The sequence below is a fragment of the Manis javanica genome, chromosome 10 (assembly GCF_040802235.1).
Source record: "Manis javanica isolate MJ-LG chromosome 10, MJ_LKY, whole genome shotgun sequence".
NCBI classification, from domain to species: Eukaryota; Metazoa; Chordata; class Mammalia; order Pholidota; family Manidae; genus Manis; species Manis javanica.
The window spans coordinates 114173126-114191507 of record NC_133165.1 but is presented as its reverse complement, the minus strand read 5'-3'; the positions used below and the strand labels follow the sequence as shown (position 1 = coordinate 114191507).

The 18382-nt window shown below is 47.2% G+C and overlaps 1 protein-coding gene across 1 annotated transcript in view; it reads left to right on the top strand.

The window, feature by feature from the left end:
* The window catches only part of EFCAB6 (EF-hand calcium binding domain 6), a 213706-nt gene that overhangs the window by 35675 nt on the left and 159649 nt on the right, over positions 1 to 18382 (top strand). The window contains 2 exon segments of the mRNA XM_073213995.1: positions 2123 to 2188; positions 15488 to 15624. Coding sequence (XP_073070096.1) covers positions 2123 to 2188; positions 15488 to 15624 — 203 coding nt within the window.

Below are 18382 nucleotides of genomic sequence, written 5' to 3'. Positions count from 1 at the left end.
CTCAAAGGACATGCTCATGACTGTAGGGAATAATGATGACTTCTGGGATTTAAAAAATAGGATAAGACTAGAGTACATGATAGTAGTAATATATGAATTGACAGGAGGGACTAGAATGAAATGTTCTAGAGTTATTACATTGTCCAATAGGAGGACAAATTTTTAATTAATTTTAGCCTTTGAAAACAATACAGGTTATAATTTACAGAGTAAATTATTATAAGAGTCAAAGTGGAGTGAGTAAACCCCAAACTAGTAGAGGGAAACAAATAGAGTGATGAAAATGAAGTCCACTCAAAAGAAGAAAAATAGGCAGGATAAATAGAAATCCCCAATACTTGTAATTATAATAATGTTCTACTTAAAAGACAAAGATTGTCTGACTAGAAAACAAATAGTCAAATCCACTGAGAAACCTAAGCGTAAGTTTATAGAAAGTTTCAAAGGGAAAGGATTTTTTAAGTTCTGATGTAAGGAAGCTGGTGTCACTAGAATCAGGTAGCAGATGGGGGGTGCTCCTGAAACAGACACTGTGATGGAGTTGGGGTGCGAAATGTGGATAAGGGAAGACACTGTGGAGGGAAGAGACCCCAGCAGGGTTGGGCAGAGGATCTCTGATATGGGTGTGAGGGGGCCTTGGCCAACTGGGGAGAGCCGGGGTGACGGAAGAGCCCACTGGGGCTTCCCATTTCTTCAGAAGATGGCGGGTACACAGGCATTGGTCTGATTTTTATTCTTTATCTTAAATATATGTTACAAATAGTGTTTTGTATCTATTCAATACACAGTTAAAACAATGCTAAAAATACTACATTTAGATAGAATCATAAGCCTGGATTCCCGGTGTGATTCCATCTTTAACTTCGGCACTTAACCCCTCGGAGCCTCAGTTTCCTCCTATGTAAAATGAAGCCAGTTTCTACTTAAAATGCTCTGACGGCTTCTCCTGACCCCACTCTGAAGTCCAGAGTCCTTATCATGGCCCGCAGCACCGCGGGGCTGGTGTCTGTCTCTGTCTGAACCCACCTCGTGCTCCCCGCCCTGCTTTGTGGGCTCTGGTCTTCCTGGCCTTCTGGCAGTAGCCACCCTGGGGTGTGCCAAGCTCCTGTCCCCTCCGGGCTTCACGTGCTGTGTGTTCCCTTTGCTTTGCCTGGCGAGATGCTCCTCCAAGTGGATTGCACCCAGCTGCTCAGCCTGTGGGTGTGTGTTGAGATGACGCTGCCGTCCACGCCATCCAGAAGAGCTGGCCCGCCCTCCCCCGGTCCCCAGGCTATTCCCCCGACCAACCTATTTTCTTCACAGCACCTGTTATTATTTCAGCTTAGGTTACTTATTTGTTTGCTTATTTCCCATCTGTTGCTGTCACTAGCATTAGGCTTTTTCAAGACTGGGCATGGTGTCCTGCTCCTGTGGCAGCCCCAGACCTGGGTGTAGGAGGTGCTGGATCAGTGCTGCGAAGCGGAGGCGTGTGGGTTCTCCCTGTGGTTCTCTGCCTCCACCCCGACACTGCCAGTTTGTCCCAGAGAGGGGCTCTGAAGTAGTTTACAGTTATATAGATAATGCAAAATAAAAGCAGGTGGGACCAAGGGGATGGTATAGACACCCACCTACCATAAAGTCCTTTAGAGAGAGGCTGAGAGTGTGGCACCCGGTGGACTGGGGACCCTGCGGAGGTCAGAGCGAAGTGCTACAGCAGACGAGTTAGGCACGTGCTGACCCGGCACCTCCACTTTCCCCACGTGACTGTCAGCTCCCTCCATCCCCCCTGTAAACTGGGATGATGATGGACCCTGAACTCAAAAGTTGTCGTGAGGAATAAATGACATGGGGTTTGGCCATAGTAACTGCTCATTAAGTGTTGGCTATAATTACTCAATTCTCACACTACCCTCGGAGGGATCAATGTTAAATTTCATTTTACGGATGAGGGAACCTCGTGAGGCATGGAGAAGCTAAGTAATTGGCCCAAGTTCATGCTTCTGGCAGATGGTAGTGAATAAGAAATACCTTACATTTAAAAATATCTAATTTAGAAATCTTTACAATTTTGATCTTTGCATGTCCTACATAAATGCTCATTTGGTTAAAACATTTTAACAAAGTTTTTATTTTTATTTTTAAGGGGAGGTGGAATGAAACAAATTGCTGTCGGACAATAAAAGAACTTGAAGTCCAAGTAGGAGAAAAGGTAATAGAGACCTTTTAAAATTCTTTTCCCCTCACCCTTTGTTGTAAGTATTCGTTAGTTTAGTGGCGGTAGATGAATCAAAATGAGCTGCATCTTGTCTGAGTTCTCACGTCAAAGTCCTCTGACAAATAGATCTTCTTATAACCAGGCTGGGAAGGCTTGTACCCAAATGACTTCGAGTGCCTTGGGTGGCATCTCCTTTGACGAATGATCAACAGAAGTCCTGGGAATTAATTCCTTTTGTATTAACTTCAGATCATTATTAGTAGGGCAGGCCTTTCTGTTTTTGTCTAAGACTAAAACAAGGATTTCTTTAGAAAGAGAAAACTACTGCTTTCCAACGCTAAATGCCAGTCAAGAGGAGCATGGTAAAAATAACCAGTAAAACTCAAAGCCATATATACTTAGCTATTGAGTAATTTAGCCACCAATGCTACTACATATGTTTAAAAAAGAAGCAAATAGCTTCAATCCTATTTGCCGATTACGGTTGGATATCATAGTGCACAGCTACGGAGGGAGGAGCTGCTCAGGGCGTTTAAGGGTTGGAATCAGACCCCTTTTAAAATGCATTTGAGTCTGTCAGTTACACGAGCAATTTGAGAATCATGGTTTAATTTATTTGATTCAATATGTTGGTTTGAAATGTGACAAATTTTCTTTCCTTTTTGAACTCTTCTGAGATTTTCATGCATTTCAAAAATCAAAAATAGCCAGAAATCCACAAAATGTTTGTCTAAATTTTCCTGGCTGCTGCTGTTAACACCAGAAGATTCATCTTAATGTGATATTTTTTTAGCCGTATGTGCTCCTAAGAACCTGGTTTCAGGTTTATAGTTTATATTAGTAGGATTCCTGGTATTATTTGCTGCTTCTAGTGTGATTCATTTATTATTCTATAAGAAGTATGTGATACGATTGATATGTATATGTATTAATTTGTCCCTTTATAAACTGTTAATCATGAAAAACTCCTGGGAAACTGAACTGTTTATGGCAATCATCACATCAACGTAAAACCGTTATAGATCAATCATGCAACTTTACAGTTAATGTGGAGTGTATGGACGTAGTGCCAGATTGTAAATTACTGAAAAGAAGGCTTCGATGAGAAGGGCTAGAAGGGAACTCCACTCTAGTCAGCCTTTCATCTACCTCCTCTTTGATCCCAGCCCCTTCCTGTCATCCGTGGGAGAAGCCCTCCCACTGATGGAGTCTAAATCAGTGCGGCTTTTTGCAACTTCTGATGGAACAAAAAGGTGACAGAGGAGGCACAGGAGCTGCGATTGAGATAAGACATCCCAGAGCAGCTTTGGGGTTTCTCTACGGTGCTTTCTGGCCAGCATAAGCTGCAGCTTTTACTCTAGACCCTGACCCACAGCAGGCCCATGGACTGGGACAAGACTGGCCTCGGGACCCAGCCAGACCTGGGTTTCCATCTTGGGTTTTTGCCATTTACCGACTTGGTGACCTTTGGCAAGGCCTTATCATTGGGTTTCTTCATCTGTTAGTGGGGATAACAACACCTTGAGGTACAGTTGTGTGGCTTAAAAGTCCAGTAAAAAGTGCCAGGAACACTTAAAAAATGCCAGCTGTCACTCTTGTGCTTATCACTACAGCTTCCTTTGAAGTATAGGTAGGAACAAAAATGAATCTCCTCTCTTCCCACCACCCCCAAAATAAACTGGACAAACCAGGTGCACTCCTCAACTGTTGGCCGTGTGCAGTAGCATATTTCCAGTTACAACTGGTCCTGAAAATGGTTCACATGTGACTGTTGGGGTCTGAGAACACCTAGGGTTATTAAAGGAAGGCACTCTTCACACATATGTTGTCATTGCTGGGTGATTTATGCAGTTTGGGAGTGAAAGAGTGCTAAGTTTTTTGTTTTAAATATATATAAGTCCATGTGGCTTACTGGAGCCAAGAATGCATGCAAATGTCTCTGCATTTTGGGAGCCAGACTTTTCCTAAATGTACATGCATTCTGGCCTCCCTAAACCAACAAATAACTAGCAGCTGGCACCCCAAACCGACCGAACCCCAGGGATTGTGTGTCCTAATTGTTTCCTCTGCAGTGAGCTTGGGCTGGTAGCCAGTTCCTCCTCAGCTTCTCCCTTCTTTGTGCGCTCTTAGACCCTCCAACATAGGTCCATGTTCACGCTCATTATCCAGCTGAACCCTCAGTTTCCGTCATTTTCTCCATCACTCAAGGGGAAGGCAGACCGGGTGATTTCCAAGACCGGTTTGTCCGTCTCTTGCTGATCGTGAGCCACGCCCCCTGCCTGGTCCCCTGGGGCTCTGTGCTTGGGAAGGAGAAGCTCTGCTGCTCGTTGGCTTCTGGTTCCTGCTTTAATCGGCCCTCTGGTCCATGCGTGTGGCACTTTGAGTTGTGCACATGCCTCACCTGTTCTCACTGTCTTGGCCCTTGCTTTTCATTTGGTCACCGATATGTGCTTTCCTTTGGCTTCTCTTCTGGGCCCTTGACTCGGTGTCTCCTTGACTGCTCTGGAGTTCTCTGCTCTCATTCTCATAGGAAGCAGAGGGATTTAGTGGGAGTCAGGCACAGCTTGCCTGAAATCTAGCCTCTGCAGCTTCCTGGCGGGGGCCTCCCACAGGCCCCTCGCTCCTCTGAGTTTCCCTGTCTCCAAAGGGGAGACAGCGAACTCACCTATCAGGGTAGTGGCGAGAACGAATAAGAGCAATGTAAGCGAAGCCGTTGGCATACAGTAGACGCTCAGTAAGTGTTAGTCCCGTCCCCGCCTATTAATGAGGCCAGTTCTCCTTGTATGCACTCTTGAAACCCTTCCTGTGGTAGGCTTCACCTGCTACCAGCAATGTAAGCGAAGCCGTTGGCATACAGTAGACGCTCAGTAAGTGTTAGTCCCGTCCCCGCCTATTAATGAGGCCAGTTCTCCTTGCATGCACTCTTGAAACCCTTCCTGTGGTAGGCTTCACCTGCTACCAGGTGGCCCCCCTCAGCCACCAAGGTGTTTGGCCATTCTTCCCCGTTAGAAGCAGAAACCTCCAAGTGAACTAACAGAGGCAATAAGGAGCCTCTCATCTCGTCTAGGAGGAAGTCAGGAGGGAGTGCAGGTCCAGAGTCAGCTGCCCATGTGTCCCCTGGTCACTGGAAGGGCGCCACCTTTCCAGGCCCGACATGTGGGTGCTGTGGCGTCAGTGTTTTCAGTATGCCGTTTCTTTCCATGTAATGACTCACAGATCGTCCCGGTGTCCTGCGCCCAAACCAGACAGTGACTGTGGCATTGGCCACCATGGTCGCCACGGCAGCTCAAGCCTGATTACTCCCCGGTGTGGCAACCAGACTCCCGCCCCTGGGGCACACGGCCTTCAGAGGGTGGATGTCTGAACAAAATGGAAACTGTGAGAAAGGAAGAGGGGGCGGAGGTGCGTGGGCTTGGGGAAGGCAACCAGCAGGTATAGAAGGGCTGGGTCTTAATCTTTTGGTGATGAATGTAATTTTTTTGGATTTTGCCAACTTTAGTAATAATAATAGTCAAAAAGCACTGATTGAGCACTTACTAGGAGCTGTTCTAGGTGCTTTAGTGTATCAAATCATTTAATTTCCAGGAGAACCCTGTAGGGCAGGTGCCGCTGCTACCCCACCCTGATACAGAGGGAAACTGGGACAGAGGCTCAGCGGTCTGACCACGGGCACACAGCTGGCAGGCAGCGAAGCTGCAGTTCCCGAGTCCTCGCCCTTACCCACCAGGCCCCCTGAGAAACAGGAGGCTCTTCCGACCCATGTAAGGATTCAACGTACATTGAGAAACATCATGACTCTTCCTTCCCACCACATACCAAAAAAACCCTGTTCTTTACTGAAGACTAGAGTTCAAGAATGTATAATTCAGTTAAAGATGTAAAAAAAAAAAGAAAGAAAGGAAAAACCACATTCAAGCCCCAAGCTGTCAGCTCTCACACCACGTCACCACCCAAATCAGGAACACTCTCTCCAGCTTGGGCGATGTGATGTCAGAACATCTGGTCTACGCAGTCAGCCGCGACTAGTGTGTCTGTGGGACACCGAGGGGTCTGATGCAGTTCTTACGGGATTACTCTAGTGCCTTGGAGTTGGAGAGATGCAGCCTTAGTCATTTCAGAAGCAGTTAGTAAATAATTAGAGGTACTAAGCTGCTTGCTTAGTCTGTAATGTCCTCATGAAGAAGAGGCAAAAGTGATAGGTAGATTCATTTCTTAAATAGGTGAATTTTCCTAAAAAAGAAATTAAAAAACTCTTGCTTGAGGAATAAAGAAACAGTTGTTAGACTCACAGCCATTTCATAAACATACCTTAACATTATAGCACCACATTAGCATGAATGAATGTACTGGAATGCAGTCTGTTTGCCTAATAAAAAGACTGAGTCAAACTGAAAAGGAGCCCATTTACTAGAACATATAAGCCTTTGGTCAATTTCTAATAATCTTCTAATCCCACTTTTATCAGCTCTCCTTTGGTGCACTTGGTATTAATTGCCTATTATAGCAGGTATTTGAACACATCTCCTTTTTCGTCAGAAGAAAATATTAGCATATCGCAGAGCTGTTGGGACAGATTGTATCTGAGGCACTTTTTCCTCCCTGCAGAAGAGCCTATCAATCATAATGAACATAGTGATTAATAGTGTCACAGCTCTTCTTCGTGTGTCTGTGCAGCTAAATGAAGAGTAATGCTTACATTCTCATCTAGAGAATTTCACATAACAAAATAACCAGTTGCTGTTTTATTAAAAAATTATATTGAAAATACTTCCTCTCCAGGACCTATTTTTGGTTGCTTTATTATTAATTTACAAAAGGCTTCATCAGGAAATTAAAGTAAAAATTCTGCTAGGTCAGACTTTGTATTATTTCAGACTAAGTTAATCTTTTTTTTAAAAAAATGACTTCCTTTTATTTCTTGCATGTGGCAAACCAGTAGTACAAACAAGCTTGTAGGGGTCAATGTTTAAAACACCACAGAAGAGGGAGGAACAGGCCGGGCGCTTGGCCTTACCTAGCGGAGAGTGCATCTGAGTGCCAACACTCACCAGCTGAGTGACCCTGAGCCAGCTAGTCTCTCTGGAGACTGTTTCCTCATCTGTGAAATGGCAAAACAGTATTGATGCAAAGTTTTCCCAATATCATTGACATTCTTTGTGAGAATAAATATGAAATGGACTTACCATAGTGCTGGGTTCATAGAAGTTACTCCAAAAATTAGGAGTTTGCGTTTGAAGAAGTTAAGACATCTTAGTTTTCATGCGGAAAAAGTTATATGATAGTATGTGGTCATTTCTGATTTAAAGCTTCAAAGGCGGCTAGATGCTGATGGCACCCACATTTACATCCCCTTCTGGGGCTCTGGGCTCAACCACTGTCCACAGAGCAAACCAAAGCTGTTGCCTGCCCTTGCCCCCACCCCGAGAAGCCTTCCTCCACGGCCTCCCCACCATTTTAGTGCATGGTTCCATCATTCACTGAGTCATTCAAGAAGAAACCTAGCATTAGCTTTGATTCCTATATTTCCCTTACTGGCCCTGCTCTGTCAGCAAGTCCTGTGTGCCATATCCACCTTTCTCCATGCCCACTGCCCTCATTGTCTCTCTACCCTGTGCTTTGCCAATAACCCCTGGACTGTGTCCGCTCTTGGGCCTTAGGGTCTCTATTCCACGCAGCACCCAGAGTTATCTGTTCAAAACATAAGTCAGGTCTCACCGGACTCTTCTGCTTACGATGCCCCATGGCTTTTAGTTGCCCATCAAGTAAACATCAAGCATGTTGGCTTCTGGCATTCTGGCGCTCAGCATGTGAAATCTCTCCAGGCAGGTTTTTTGACCACCCCATTAAAAAGTTGCATATTTTCCTTAACACTTAGAACATATTGAGATTTTTATTTGTTTGTTTACTTGCTTATCATTACCATGTATGTTCCCTGGGAGCAGACACCTTCTCTATCTTCTTCAGTGTTTTAACTTTAGTGCCTTGGAGAGATCCTGGCACCTAATGTGAGCTCAGTAAATATTTCCTCAGTGAATAATTCCCAGTAATTGAAATAGGCAGGAAGATCTTCAGGAGAAAGGTAAGACAGGAGCTAATTTGGACCATGGGTGGGGTTTCAGTGCATGTTGAGAATGGGGAAGAGGATGAGATGTGCGGTAGCTTTCAGGATTGCACTCTGGCATAAGAAAAGGACGTGGAGGTGGAGGCTGTGGAAATGTGGCTGGGGCAATGCAGAGACAAGCTCTGCAGAAAGGTGTGTGTCAAGGCAGATCTGACAGATCAGCTTTGAAAGGTAGGCTGGAGAAAGAGCTGTAAGTATTTGAGAGTCAGGTATTAACCCTCAAGCACAGGGCAAAGGGTGGTGGTAGTTCACAGAAGGTTTCCCATGAGAAATGAGGTGTTTAGGAGATCCATGTCTGCAGTGCAGTAGATACACTTGGTGGGGGAGCAGCTGGGATCAGGGGTACCTGTTTTAGGCCTTAGAAATAGTTGGTTGCTCTCATCAGCCCATTATGGAGCACCTCTGGTGTCTGGGGGCCACCGTGGAGTTCCCAGGAGGGACTGACGTGCCTCTCCTCCTGCACACCTTTGTCTGTTAGTGATCTGAGGCTGGGCCTGCCCCAGTGTTCTCGGCCTGCAGTGCCTGGGGCAGAGCTCCCATCCTGTGAGTGTGGGCTGGGTTAGAAGGAAAGAGAGATAGGAATCTAGATTTGGCACCCTTTTTAAAAGCCTAGACATTTACACTTGGGTTTATTTTCATAGCTGTGTCAGAAGTTCATTGGGTAACTAGAATTCCTTATTAAGCTATATATTACAGATAAACATTTTAAAAATGAAAATCAAATGTGGGGGAAGGTTTCTTTGGCCTGTGGTGTATTTCACAGAAGTTTCCCTTTTCACCTTGGCTACAAGGAAACCCCAAACCAGATTCTTGGACTTTTCCTCCATCATAGCAACTATTACTTTTAGGTGGCTTTAGTTCTTTTTTAGTGCACTCCCTTTTCTGTTTTCATGGATTTCATTTAGCTGTCTTTTTACATAAGCTTATCAATTTTTCATTAAGGCAGGATTTGCATATGTTCAGTAAGTAGGTACACAGTCCTCAGTCGGTGGGGGTGAGCAGTAGAGCAGTGAACGACGGTGCCAGCCCGGATGGTGCGGAAGCGAAGCCTTTGTTAAGGTGAGCCTGGCCGCGGCTCCTCCCACATGTCCCCAAATTGAAAGTTTGTGTTTATGAGGTTCTGAATGTAGTCTAATTTTTTCCTATCTGGTTTGGCTCATCTTTACCAGCTGGTAAATAGGAAATGTTCACGGTAGGAAGCCAGTACTCTGCAGAGTGTAAACAGATGGAATCGATATAAAGTGACAAGTTAGACTGTGCTATTGAGAATACAGAGCCAAAACTAGGAACATAACAGTCAAGCTACTTATTTCGTTCCAGTTCATTTAGTCCTGAATAGCGCTTCATATCTGCACAGCTGTGTTGTTCTTTTTTTCCCCCTTTCTTTCTTCTGGGTTGATAATGACAATTTCAAAGAAAAACTTTAATTAAAGATTTTATATGAAATAGCCAAAAGTAGAATAATACGGAAAATGAGCATTGATGTGTTTATTGTAAGACAGATCCTTTTTCATGGCTTCATTTTAAAAATTTACTCCTGAAATTTGAAAGGAATTTTGTCATGGTGACAGAGAGGTGCCAGACTGACAGCACTGGATGCCGAACCATCCATTTTGCAGCAGAGCCAGGACACTGGGGGACTAGAAGGCCCCTCCCCTGGGGGTTGGCCCACAGGCCACCGGGTAGGATGCCATTCCTGACCCGCTTCTGCTAGAAACTGGGCTAGAAAAGATGACTCTGGGTGAAGACCCCAACAGAAAACAGGTAAATAGGAGCCAGTAACAGTACCATCATAGAAGGCGTAGGTTAGTGTGCAGGTGGCTTCTGGGAAGGGCCACATCAGAGCCAGGCCTAGAGAAGGATTATTTTGCAGCCTGACTGGGAATTCTGGGCTTTAGGAAGGAAATTTTAGGCCTTTTCTCGCCTCCTTTAAGGTTGGGTGGTCATATTTATTGGGTTCACAGCTTTCCTCCCTGGAGCTCCAAGTGCTGTAAAAAGGATTTTAAACAAAGAACCATGGAGTACTAACACCATCCACTGTTAGCAGTTTATTGAACCGTCTCAACTTAGTGGGGTACACGTGTGAACAGTCTGAGTTTTCTCCTCCTGCTGTTTTCAAGCAGGCGCTAGCAAATCTGCCTTTTTTTGTCCTGTAAAGATATCTCAGGCGGATCTCAGAGCTTTCTGGCCACATTTAGTGATAAACAGCGCAGGCTAGGCCAGTTTAAGCCTCAAGCTCACCTCCAGCTCGGCTGGCCCTCTCCTCCGCTCCCTCCCACTGGGGTAATGTGCAGCATGAGGGGCATGCCCTGCGTGCTCACAGGTCCCTCCCCTCCCCTCTCGGCTTCCCTTGTCCCCCTCACCATCTGTGATGAGGGCCGAGGAAAGGGATCGTGTCTCCCAACTCTTGACTGGTGTCCTCTGCGGGCAGCGCGGAAGGGCGGCTCTCTCTGAGGGCAGATGGGAGTCATGAGGACAGTGCATTGTGTGACCTCTGAATCACGTGGTTTCCTGTGAGGCACCTCAGCTCCGGCCTGAGCCGCTGTGGACCTCCTCAGCTCTGCTCCAGTGTCCACCTGGTGCCCTCGGGTTGCTTGATCCCCGCATCTGCCGAGCAGCTCTTGGGAGCGGGTTAGCTCCAGCTTTCTACCTTTCCTTCCTTGCCACTTAGCCCGTGGAAATTTCCATGGGCTGTTCTTGCCAGCAGTAGGCACCCAGGCTGCCTGGTCTGTGCCCCTGCTCTGCTGTCTCTGTCCAGTTCCCGGTTCCCCTCCCCGGCAAGATGCAGAGCAGATCTCTGTCTGTCTACCCTTTTCACAGGCACCCATCATGTCTGTGCAAGGCCTTCCTTGCTCACTAAAGCTTCATCCCATGAACACTGTGATCAAGCTGCCCTGCATGCATGAGAAATCCTGGGGAGGACTTGTCAGCATGCGGGAAGGGGGCCTGTGTGCTGTGGGTGTGGGTAGCTCAGCAGACTGGAAGCCAGGACTGGCGGGGAGGGTGCAGCGGAGCCCCAGAGTGGCCGGGGAGCCCAGAGAGCAGGAGGCTCAGAGACAGCTGGCTCTTGATGCAGACTTGACCCGGTCACACCGAGATGGCCGATGTCTAGCTGGCCTGGAGTTGAGCATGATCACAGTCCTCCCCTCCTTAGCTTTTCCTCTGCTGCCTCTTCAGAGGAGCCAGGAGACGGGGTGGAGCAGGGTGCGGTGACCATTATGTCCCCAGCCATTTTATTCCTTTGTACTTTTTTCTTCTTTCCTATCATGTATGGGACAAGCCTTGTAACCAGGGCCCTCAGTTGCCTTTGATAAGCCTCACCATCTGCAGCTCAGTTCAGATCTTGCCAAACTTCAGTCTGACAAATGATAAGAAACTTGGAGACATACCTCTGGTGGGTGTGAGATCTGTGCCAGACTCGCTGCTTCCTGGCTTTCCACACGGGAGGTCCATATGGGCTGCTTCAGGGTTTTAAAAAAGCACATCGCCTCATGTCCTCCGTTTTACCAGAAGAGGTGAATCGGGATTTGGCAGCAGGCAGAGAGCTGAGATTTTTATTTGGCCATGGGAGCAAGTTCTCTCTGTGATGGGCTCCGTTCTTTCAGACAAAGTGATCAGGCTGCGGGTGGACACCCACGAGCAGTTTTCATTCCAGCTGCGGCGGTTCCCACCTTCCTCGGCTGGTATTCCCAGTTTCAGCTCTTAAGATCATTCTAGCCAATGTTCTCTAGTTGTCAGAAGTGAGAGATGTGTGTAGAATTTAGCATGAGGCTTTGTACATAGAAGACATTCAATTAATATTTGTTCAATTATATTATTGTAATCTTTATTACCTTGATACTGAGTGTAGTCATTATTACATTCAGGACTGGCCCTGGGGAGGTATTGCAGACATATAACAAAACCTCCTCCAAGTGTGGCTTTTTTCTAAGCAGGTGACAAGAAGATGGCAGCATTCATTCATCCAAACAAACACTGAACACAGACACTCTGCCAGATGCTGTTCTAGACCCAGGGCAAAGCACTGGACAGAACCCTGCCCTCGGGGCTGACACATCAGAGGAGGAGACAGGCAATAAACACAAGGTTAAGTTAGACCCGTGGTCAGGGAAGGCCTTCCTTGTAAGATGACACGTGGGCCCAAATCTGGATGGAGTGAGGAGAGAGCCAGGGGGGAGGAGTGCTCTGGCAGAGGGAACAGCACATGCAGATGCCCGGAGGCCGGAGGAGCCTGGCGCTCCCGAGGAGCAGCGGAGAGTCTGGCATGGTCGGGAAGCATTGGGCCGGACGAGTGGGTAGATGAGGTGGGAGGGCTGTCTGGAGCCAGTCTGTGGACCTGGCCATGGCTGGACATGGTCTTTAACTCTGTGAGCTGTGGGAGAACTGTGAGTAGAGAGACGCGTGCTCAGACTTACATCTAAACAGAATGCCCTGGCTGCATGTGGAGGAAGAGTATGGGGTCAAGTGTGGACACTGGAAGACCAAATGGGAAGCTGTCGCACCAGCCTGTGGGGTCCAGACACCAGCAGGAGTCTGGAGACGTTGGAAGGGAGGGCTGCCAGGCTGTTGTGAAAGACAATGTGGCAGAAAGGATCTACCATGGGAAGGGATGGGGGGCCTGTGGGAGGGGCAGGTCGGGTGTCTGTTAGGCCCTCCAGGTGGGCGTCAGCTAGGCAGAAGCTCAGAGAAGAGGCCGGGGCTGGACACAGACATTCGAGAATCATCAGCTGCTCATTGACAGCACAGGACTGGACCACTGGGAGCAAGTGTGGTCAGAAAGGCAGAGACCCCAGGACTGAGTCTAAAGGTGCCCCAGCTGAAAGGTTGAGAGCTGAGGAGGAGCCAGGCAGTGCCCAGAGGAAGCCAGAGGGCAGAGGACAGCCTGGAGAGTGGGACGTAAGGGCCAGGTAGGAAATGGGCCTCTGGAAGGAGGAGCTGCTGAGGGAGCTGGGGACTGGGAGCGGCCACTGCATGTGGCCAGGCGGTCTTTGGTCACTGGACAAGAAAGTGTGTGTGGGCGGGGCACAAAACTGCTGGGGGCATGGAGGGCACACTGGAGCTGGGGACACAGACAGCACTTGGGGTAGGGGGCGGTGCCTGTAAGAGGGAAGAGTGGCGGCAGGAAGAGAGGGGCAGGGAGGGAGATCTCATCTCTGGGATGGCTCCCCGTAATGGGGACAGCCTAAGAATGAGGGGACAGGTCATGGAGGACAGGGAGGAGGCCCTCACATGGACTTGGAGTCAAGCAGATGGAGATGTCGGGGAGCGAGGTCAGGAGAGTAGAGAGAGCAGGGCTGCCTGGGCGAGGGTGGTGAGAACAGTCACCTCACAGCACCCTGCTGGCAGGACAGTGGTCTCAAGTGAGGGACCCAGCTTAGGGCTCAACGATCTGTACTCTCCAGACACATCAGGCACTTGGCACAGGTGGTGAGTTGGGTTTAACCAGGGTTCAGGGCTTGCCTGTCTGTGGTGAGGTGGTGTGGAGGAGGTGGGAAGGGGAGCTGAGCACAGGGCCAGGGATGGTGATAGAGAGGGACCCGGGGAGGAGGGCGGTGGGGAGGTGGAGGGGCGTGCCCAGGAGCTGGCCACAGGGAGTTCTGGAGCACGGGGCTTGGTTTTGGAGAAAGGTAGTTATTGGGAACACAAGGTGCAGCTTGAGCCTGGAGCCATGACCCACAAGGGTGGGAGGTCCAGGAACCGAGAGACGGAGCGTGCGCGTGGGCACCACTGCTGCAGCTGGAGGCAGGCTGCGGGCCAGGGCTGCATCCCCCAGGCCTGGGGGCCTCCAGTGGATGTCCTGACTGTCCAGCTAGGAGGGGTGGCACCAGCAGATCTGAGGAGTCAGGGAAAGGGAGGGGCAGTGACCATCTGCCCAGCGCCACTGAAGGAAAGGGCTGTGAGATCAAGTGGGTTCCAGTCGGCCTGAGACAGTGAAGGCAGCTGGCAGAGGAAGTGCTGAGGAGACAGGGCATGTCGATAAAATGAGGGCCAGCCTGTATCTCAGAGTCTTCCCGAAACTCCTTCTTTGAGGGGCACTCACTGATTTTCCTCAGAATCCAGGCTCTGCTTGGACGTGATCCAGAGCAGGACAGTGGACTCACGCCCTCCAGGATCCAGCTGCCTAGGGCCTTCCTCACTGCTCCGCCACAATCCCTTCTGTGGCCTTCACACCTGCCTGCAGAATGCCCACCTATCCTGCTCAAACCGCCATCTCCAGCTCAGATGCCGCCTCCCGCATGACGTCCCCCAAATGGTGGGGCCGGAAGTGTGTGTTTTCTTTGGTGAAGGCCTGCTGCTCTTCGTCCATCTCTGTTATTCGGCTCTTGTTGGCTCGGCCCTGCTTTGGTGAATGCTGATTTCTAGCCTCACCTTCTCCGTGGGGCAGTGGTTAGAGGGTTGATGTCAGTTTGGGTCCTAGCAGTGTCCTCAAGCCAGGCGATGCAGGGTAACTCATCTCGCCTCCCTGAACCTCAGTTGTATCTAAACATGGGGAAATGGTACTTCCTTCCTATGGGCCTGGAGGTTTCAATCATGCAGCTCTGTGCTTGGCACACAAGAGTCCCAGGACATGTTTCTTTCCTCTGAATATAAGTACCTTACGGGTGAGCACAGAGCTCAGTGCCCCCTGCATCCCCGCAGGACCTACCCAAACGCCTTTCATGTCTGTGTGTCCTATGAATAAGCATTTGCTGAATTTGGGAAAGAGCTCTATAAAACTTTTCTGTAATATATTTTAAAAATTCAGAGGGGTTGAAATATACAGTCATATTTTTCAGTTCCAGTAAAAATAGTTTGCATATGGCTATGAAAAATAAAAATTGTACAAGTCCAGCCATGCCAGAACTACAGTTTTAAAGTGTCAATTAACGAAAAAAGATTTTTTGTATGGTTCTAAAAGGGAATAAATTGTGTGTGAGACTTATTGCTTTACATCAGAAAGAGATTTTTCTAAACTTACTAAGACCATTTACAGAGAAAATTGCCTTGAAAACATTCAATAAGAGCTGTGTTCTTTTTTCCACAGACATGTCATTTTGCAATACCCATGACTGAGAGTCTTTGAAAGCATTTTATTTTATAAGAAGTATTTAAAAACGTTTACATATTTTATTACCATTTTGGTTTCTAACACTGGATCTTTTGACTTCTCCTAAATCATTTTTCATACACAGATTTTCAAAAACATTAAAACTGTTATCAAAGCCTTTAAACTCGTTGATGTTAACAAGACTGGTCTGGTCCAACCATGTGAGCTGAGGAGGGTTCTGGAAACCTTCTGTGTGAAGATGAAGGATGATGAATACAAAAAGCAAGTAAATGAACGTATGGTGAGAGATTGCACGGTAGACCTTCAAACCCATTTCAAACCAGGACAATCCAGGCATCATCCTCCCTTCTGCCTTCTCTTCTTGACTATTTTTAAAAGAGTCACTCATTCGGCATTTCTCCCATGTTAGGGAAGCTCTCCATGATTCTCAAAAGCGAGAGCTAATGCTTCTAATTCCTTAAGCGCCCTGGGGTGAGAGTCATCTGGCCTGCAGACTTGCGCACGTCTCAGTTATTTAAGTAATCCATCACCAGTTGTCTCGCTTCTCCTGGTTGGCACCATGCCCGCCATCCCATGTGTTTCCAGTTCACAGTTGACTTTTCCTCAAAAGCCCGGGGTTAGGAGAATGAGAACTTTCTGGATTTATTCATTAGTCGGTGTGCTCCCTGTTGGCCCTCCATCCTGTTGTAGTAGCAGAAACTTACTTAACTTTCCTTTGAGGACTGTTGTTGCTGAGATTGGGGGTGCATTGCAGCAGGGGGACAGTGAAAAACTGGATGTTTAGCTGCTTCGTGGCATTTGAAAGCTACCGCCACCTGCTCCTCACTCGAGGGCAGTCTGTGGAAGCCTGCATGGGTGTTTTTTGAGCCTCCAATAAACTCTAGATCATTAGAAGCCTGGCTTCTGTGGCCGCCTGAGTTTTGAGTGCAGATCACTAGAAGGGAGACCCATATTTAACCTAACTTATGTAGTACTCAGCCAAGAGGTACTCTTCCTCTCCGTGCCTTCTCCCACTTCTCTGAATATCCTCCAGGCCATTAACAAAAGTACCAAGCCTTATTATTTTACGCTGAGCCCAAGAGTTCCACATTATGCTGCAGTTACAAATCGCCATTAAAATGGGTCGCTGGGGTTACTTATATGGTATCATAAAGACTATGTTCCTTCTGTCAGGAGCAGAGAAGTTTTCTCCATAGCAAGCAAGGAAGTCTAGAGGGCTTGTGACAGCGTCATGGGCACTGCAGGGTCTGAAAAGCAAGGCGACTTTTAAAAGATGGATATTTCCTAGTCTTTCGAATATTTTCTTCTTTTTTCTCTTTATAACCCACCTCAAAATATAAAAGACATAATAGATGTTTTAATTTTTACATCTTTCCGACTGGGAAAGTGTCCAGGATAAGATCCAAACAAAACAAATTAAATAATTTTGTGCAGGCAATTATAGAACAGAAGCAACACTCTTCTAAAACAGGCAATCAAAAAACAAAACAGTGTTTTATTTGACAATAAACCTTGTGTTTGGCACTGCAGTCTCCAACCTAGTAAATCTATAAAAAATGTTACTGTCTGTTTCTCCATCTCGTAAGTATTGAATAATAAAGAACTCCACAAATTTTTATTTGAGAAATTTTTTAAGCCTCAAAAACAATGCTGTTTTCATGATACGGCTTGAGAAACTTAACATAATGGAATTGCTTTCCTTTAGAATAGAAAGGCGGAAGATCAAAAATAGACCCTTTCTTCAATTGCTTTAATGCTTTTCTTATTGAAGCTCAAGAATATGCTCTTTCCTTGAGACGCTGCTTCAGTATTAATTTTGCCTTTCTAGTTTTTGAGCAGGAAACACAATGTATTTTTGAATCCTTTCTTTTATCTAACAGCTTTCTATTTAATACCCTCCTTCTACACCCAGCATGTAAGAATGGCCCGGGCTTTGAAGTCAGGAGCGCTGAGGTCTGGTCTGCGCTCGGCCCTCGCTGGATCTAGGGCTTTGGGAAGCTCCTGGGCCTCACTGAGACTCAGCCTTCTCTTAAAGCCGAAGGCCGAGGGACCACCTCCACTCCTTGCAGGGCTGGTGTGAAGATTCCATGTAGTGTGTGAGGTGGGCCTGGGATGTGACTGGCACATAGTATGTGCTTGTTCCAATGTCTCCATCGCAATTGTAAAGATTCCATGAAATCCCCTTTACTTTTTGAAAAACAGTTCTCCTTAGGCTGCAGACTACCATCCAGCCTATATAAGAGGCGAGAGAGGAAATTGTCACCAGTTTTTTAGTTGCTCAGACCATCCCAAGACCCATTGAGTTCTGTTTTTCCTTTCTCATTCCACACCACCCTACCCTCCATTGCCCTGCAGGCTGAAGTATTTGAGTCCAGGTAGAATAATTTATGAGCAGCCTGAAAAACAAAACAAACTCACTGGAGGGCAGCCTGCTGCCTGAGCAGATAAATGAAGCCCAGGGCACAGTTCCACGGATGATGCCTCAGAGGTTTCTGGGTCAGGTGGCATCACTGGCCTCATCTTCCCACATGACCCGTTTGCCTGACCACCATAACTCTCTGCAGACACAGGAGTTCTCCCACCCAGGGCTCAGGTCCCTGGGAAAATGGCAGTGGTTGCTTCATATTAGGAATGGTTCTGTCTCCCATACCTTTATTCTTGTAAAAAAGCCTTTTGAGATACTGCATTCTTGGGCAGTACAGAGGCTTCAATTGTGAAACTTTATCTGTAGGAAATATTACTACCAGATTCTATCTGTCTGTCCTCAGTGAATATGCAGCAGGTATTATGAATGTGGCTGAGCATTAGGAAAGGCCAGGATTCTCTCATGAGCAAATACAAGTTTGAAGAAATACTGGATTTTTGCAGAAAAGTGGGAAGTTGGTGATGAGATTTTTGTCAGCATCCCAAGATTTTCCTGCAGCAGCAGAGTAGCGAACACTTCCTTCATGGTGGCAGCTCAGAGAGGAGCATGTTGGGGACCACCTTCTGGGTTCTGGAGCTGACAGCCTTATTTTCA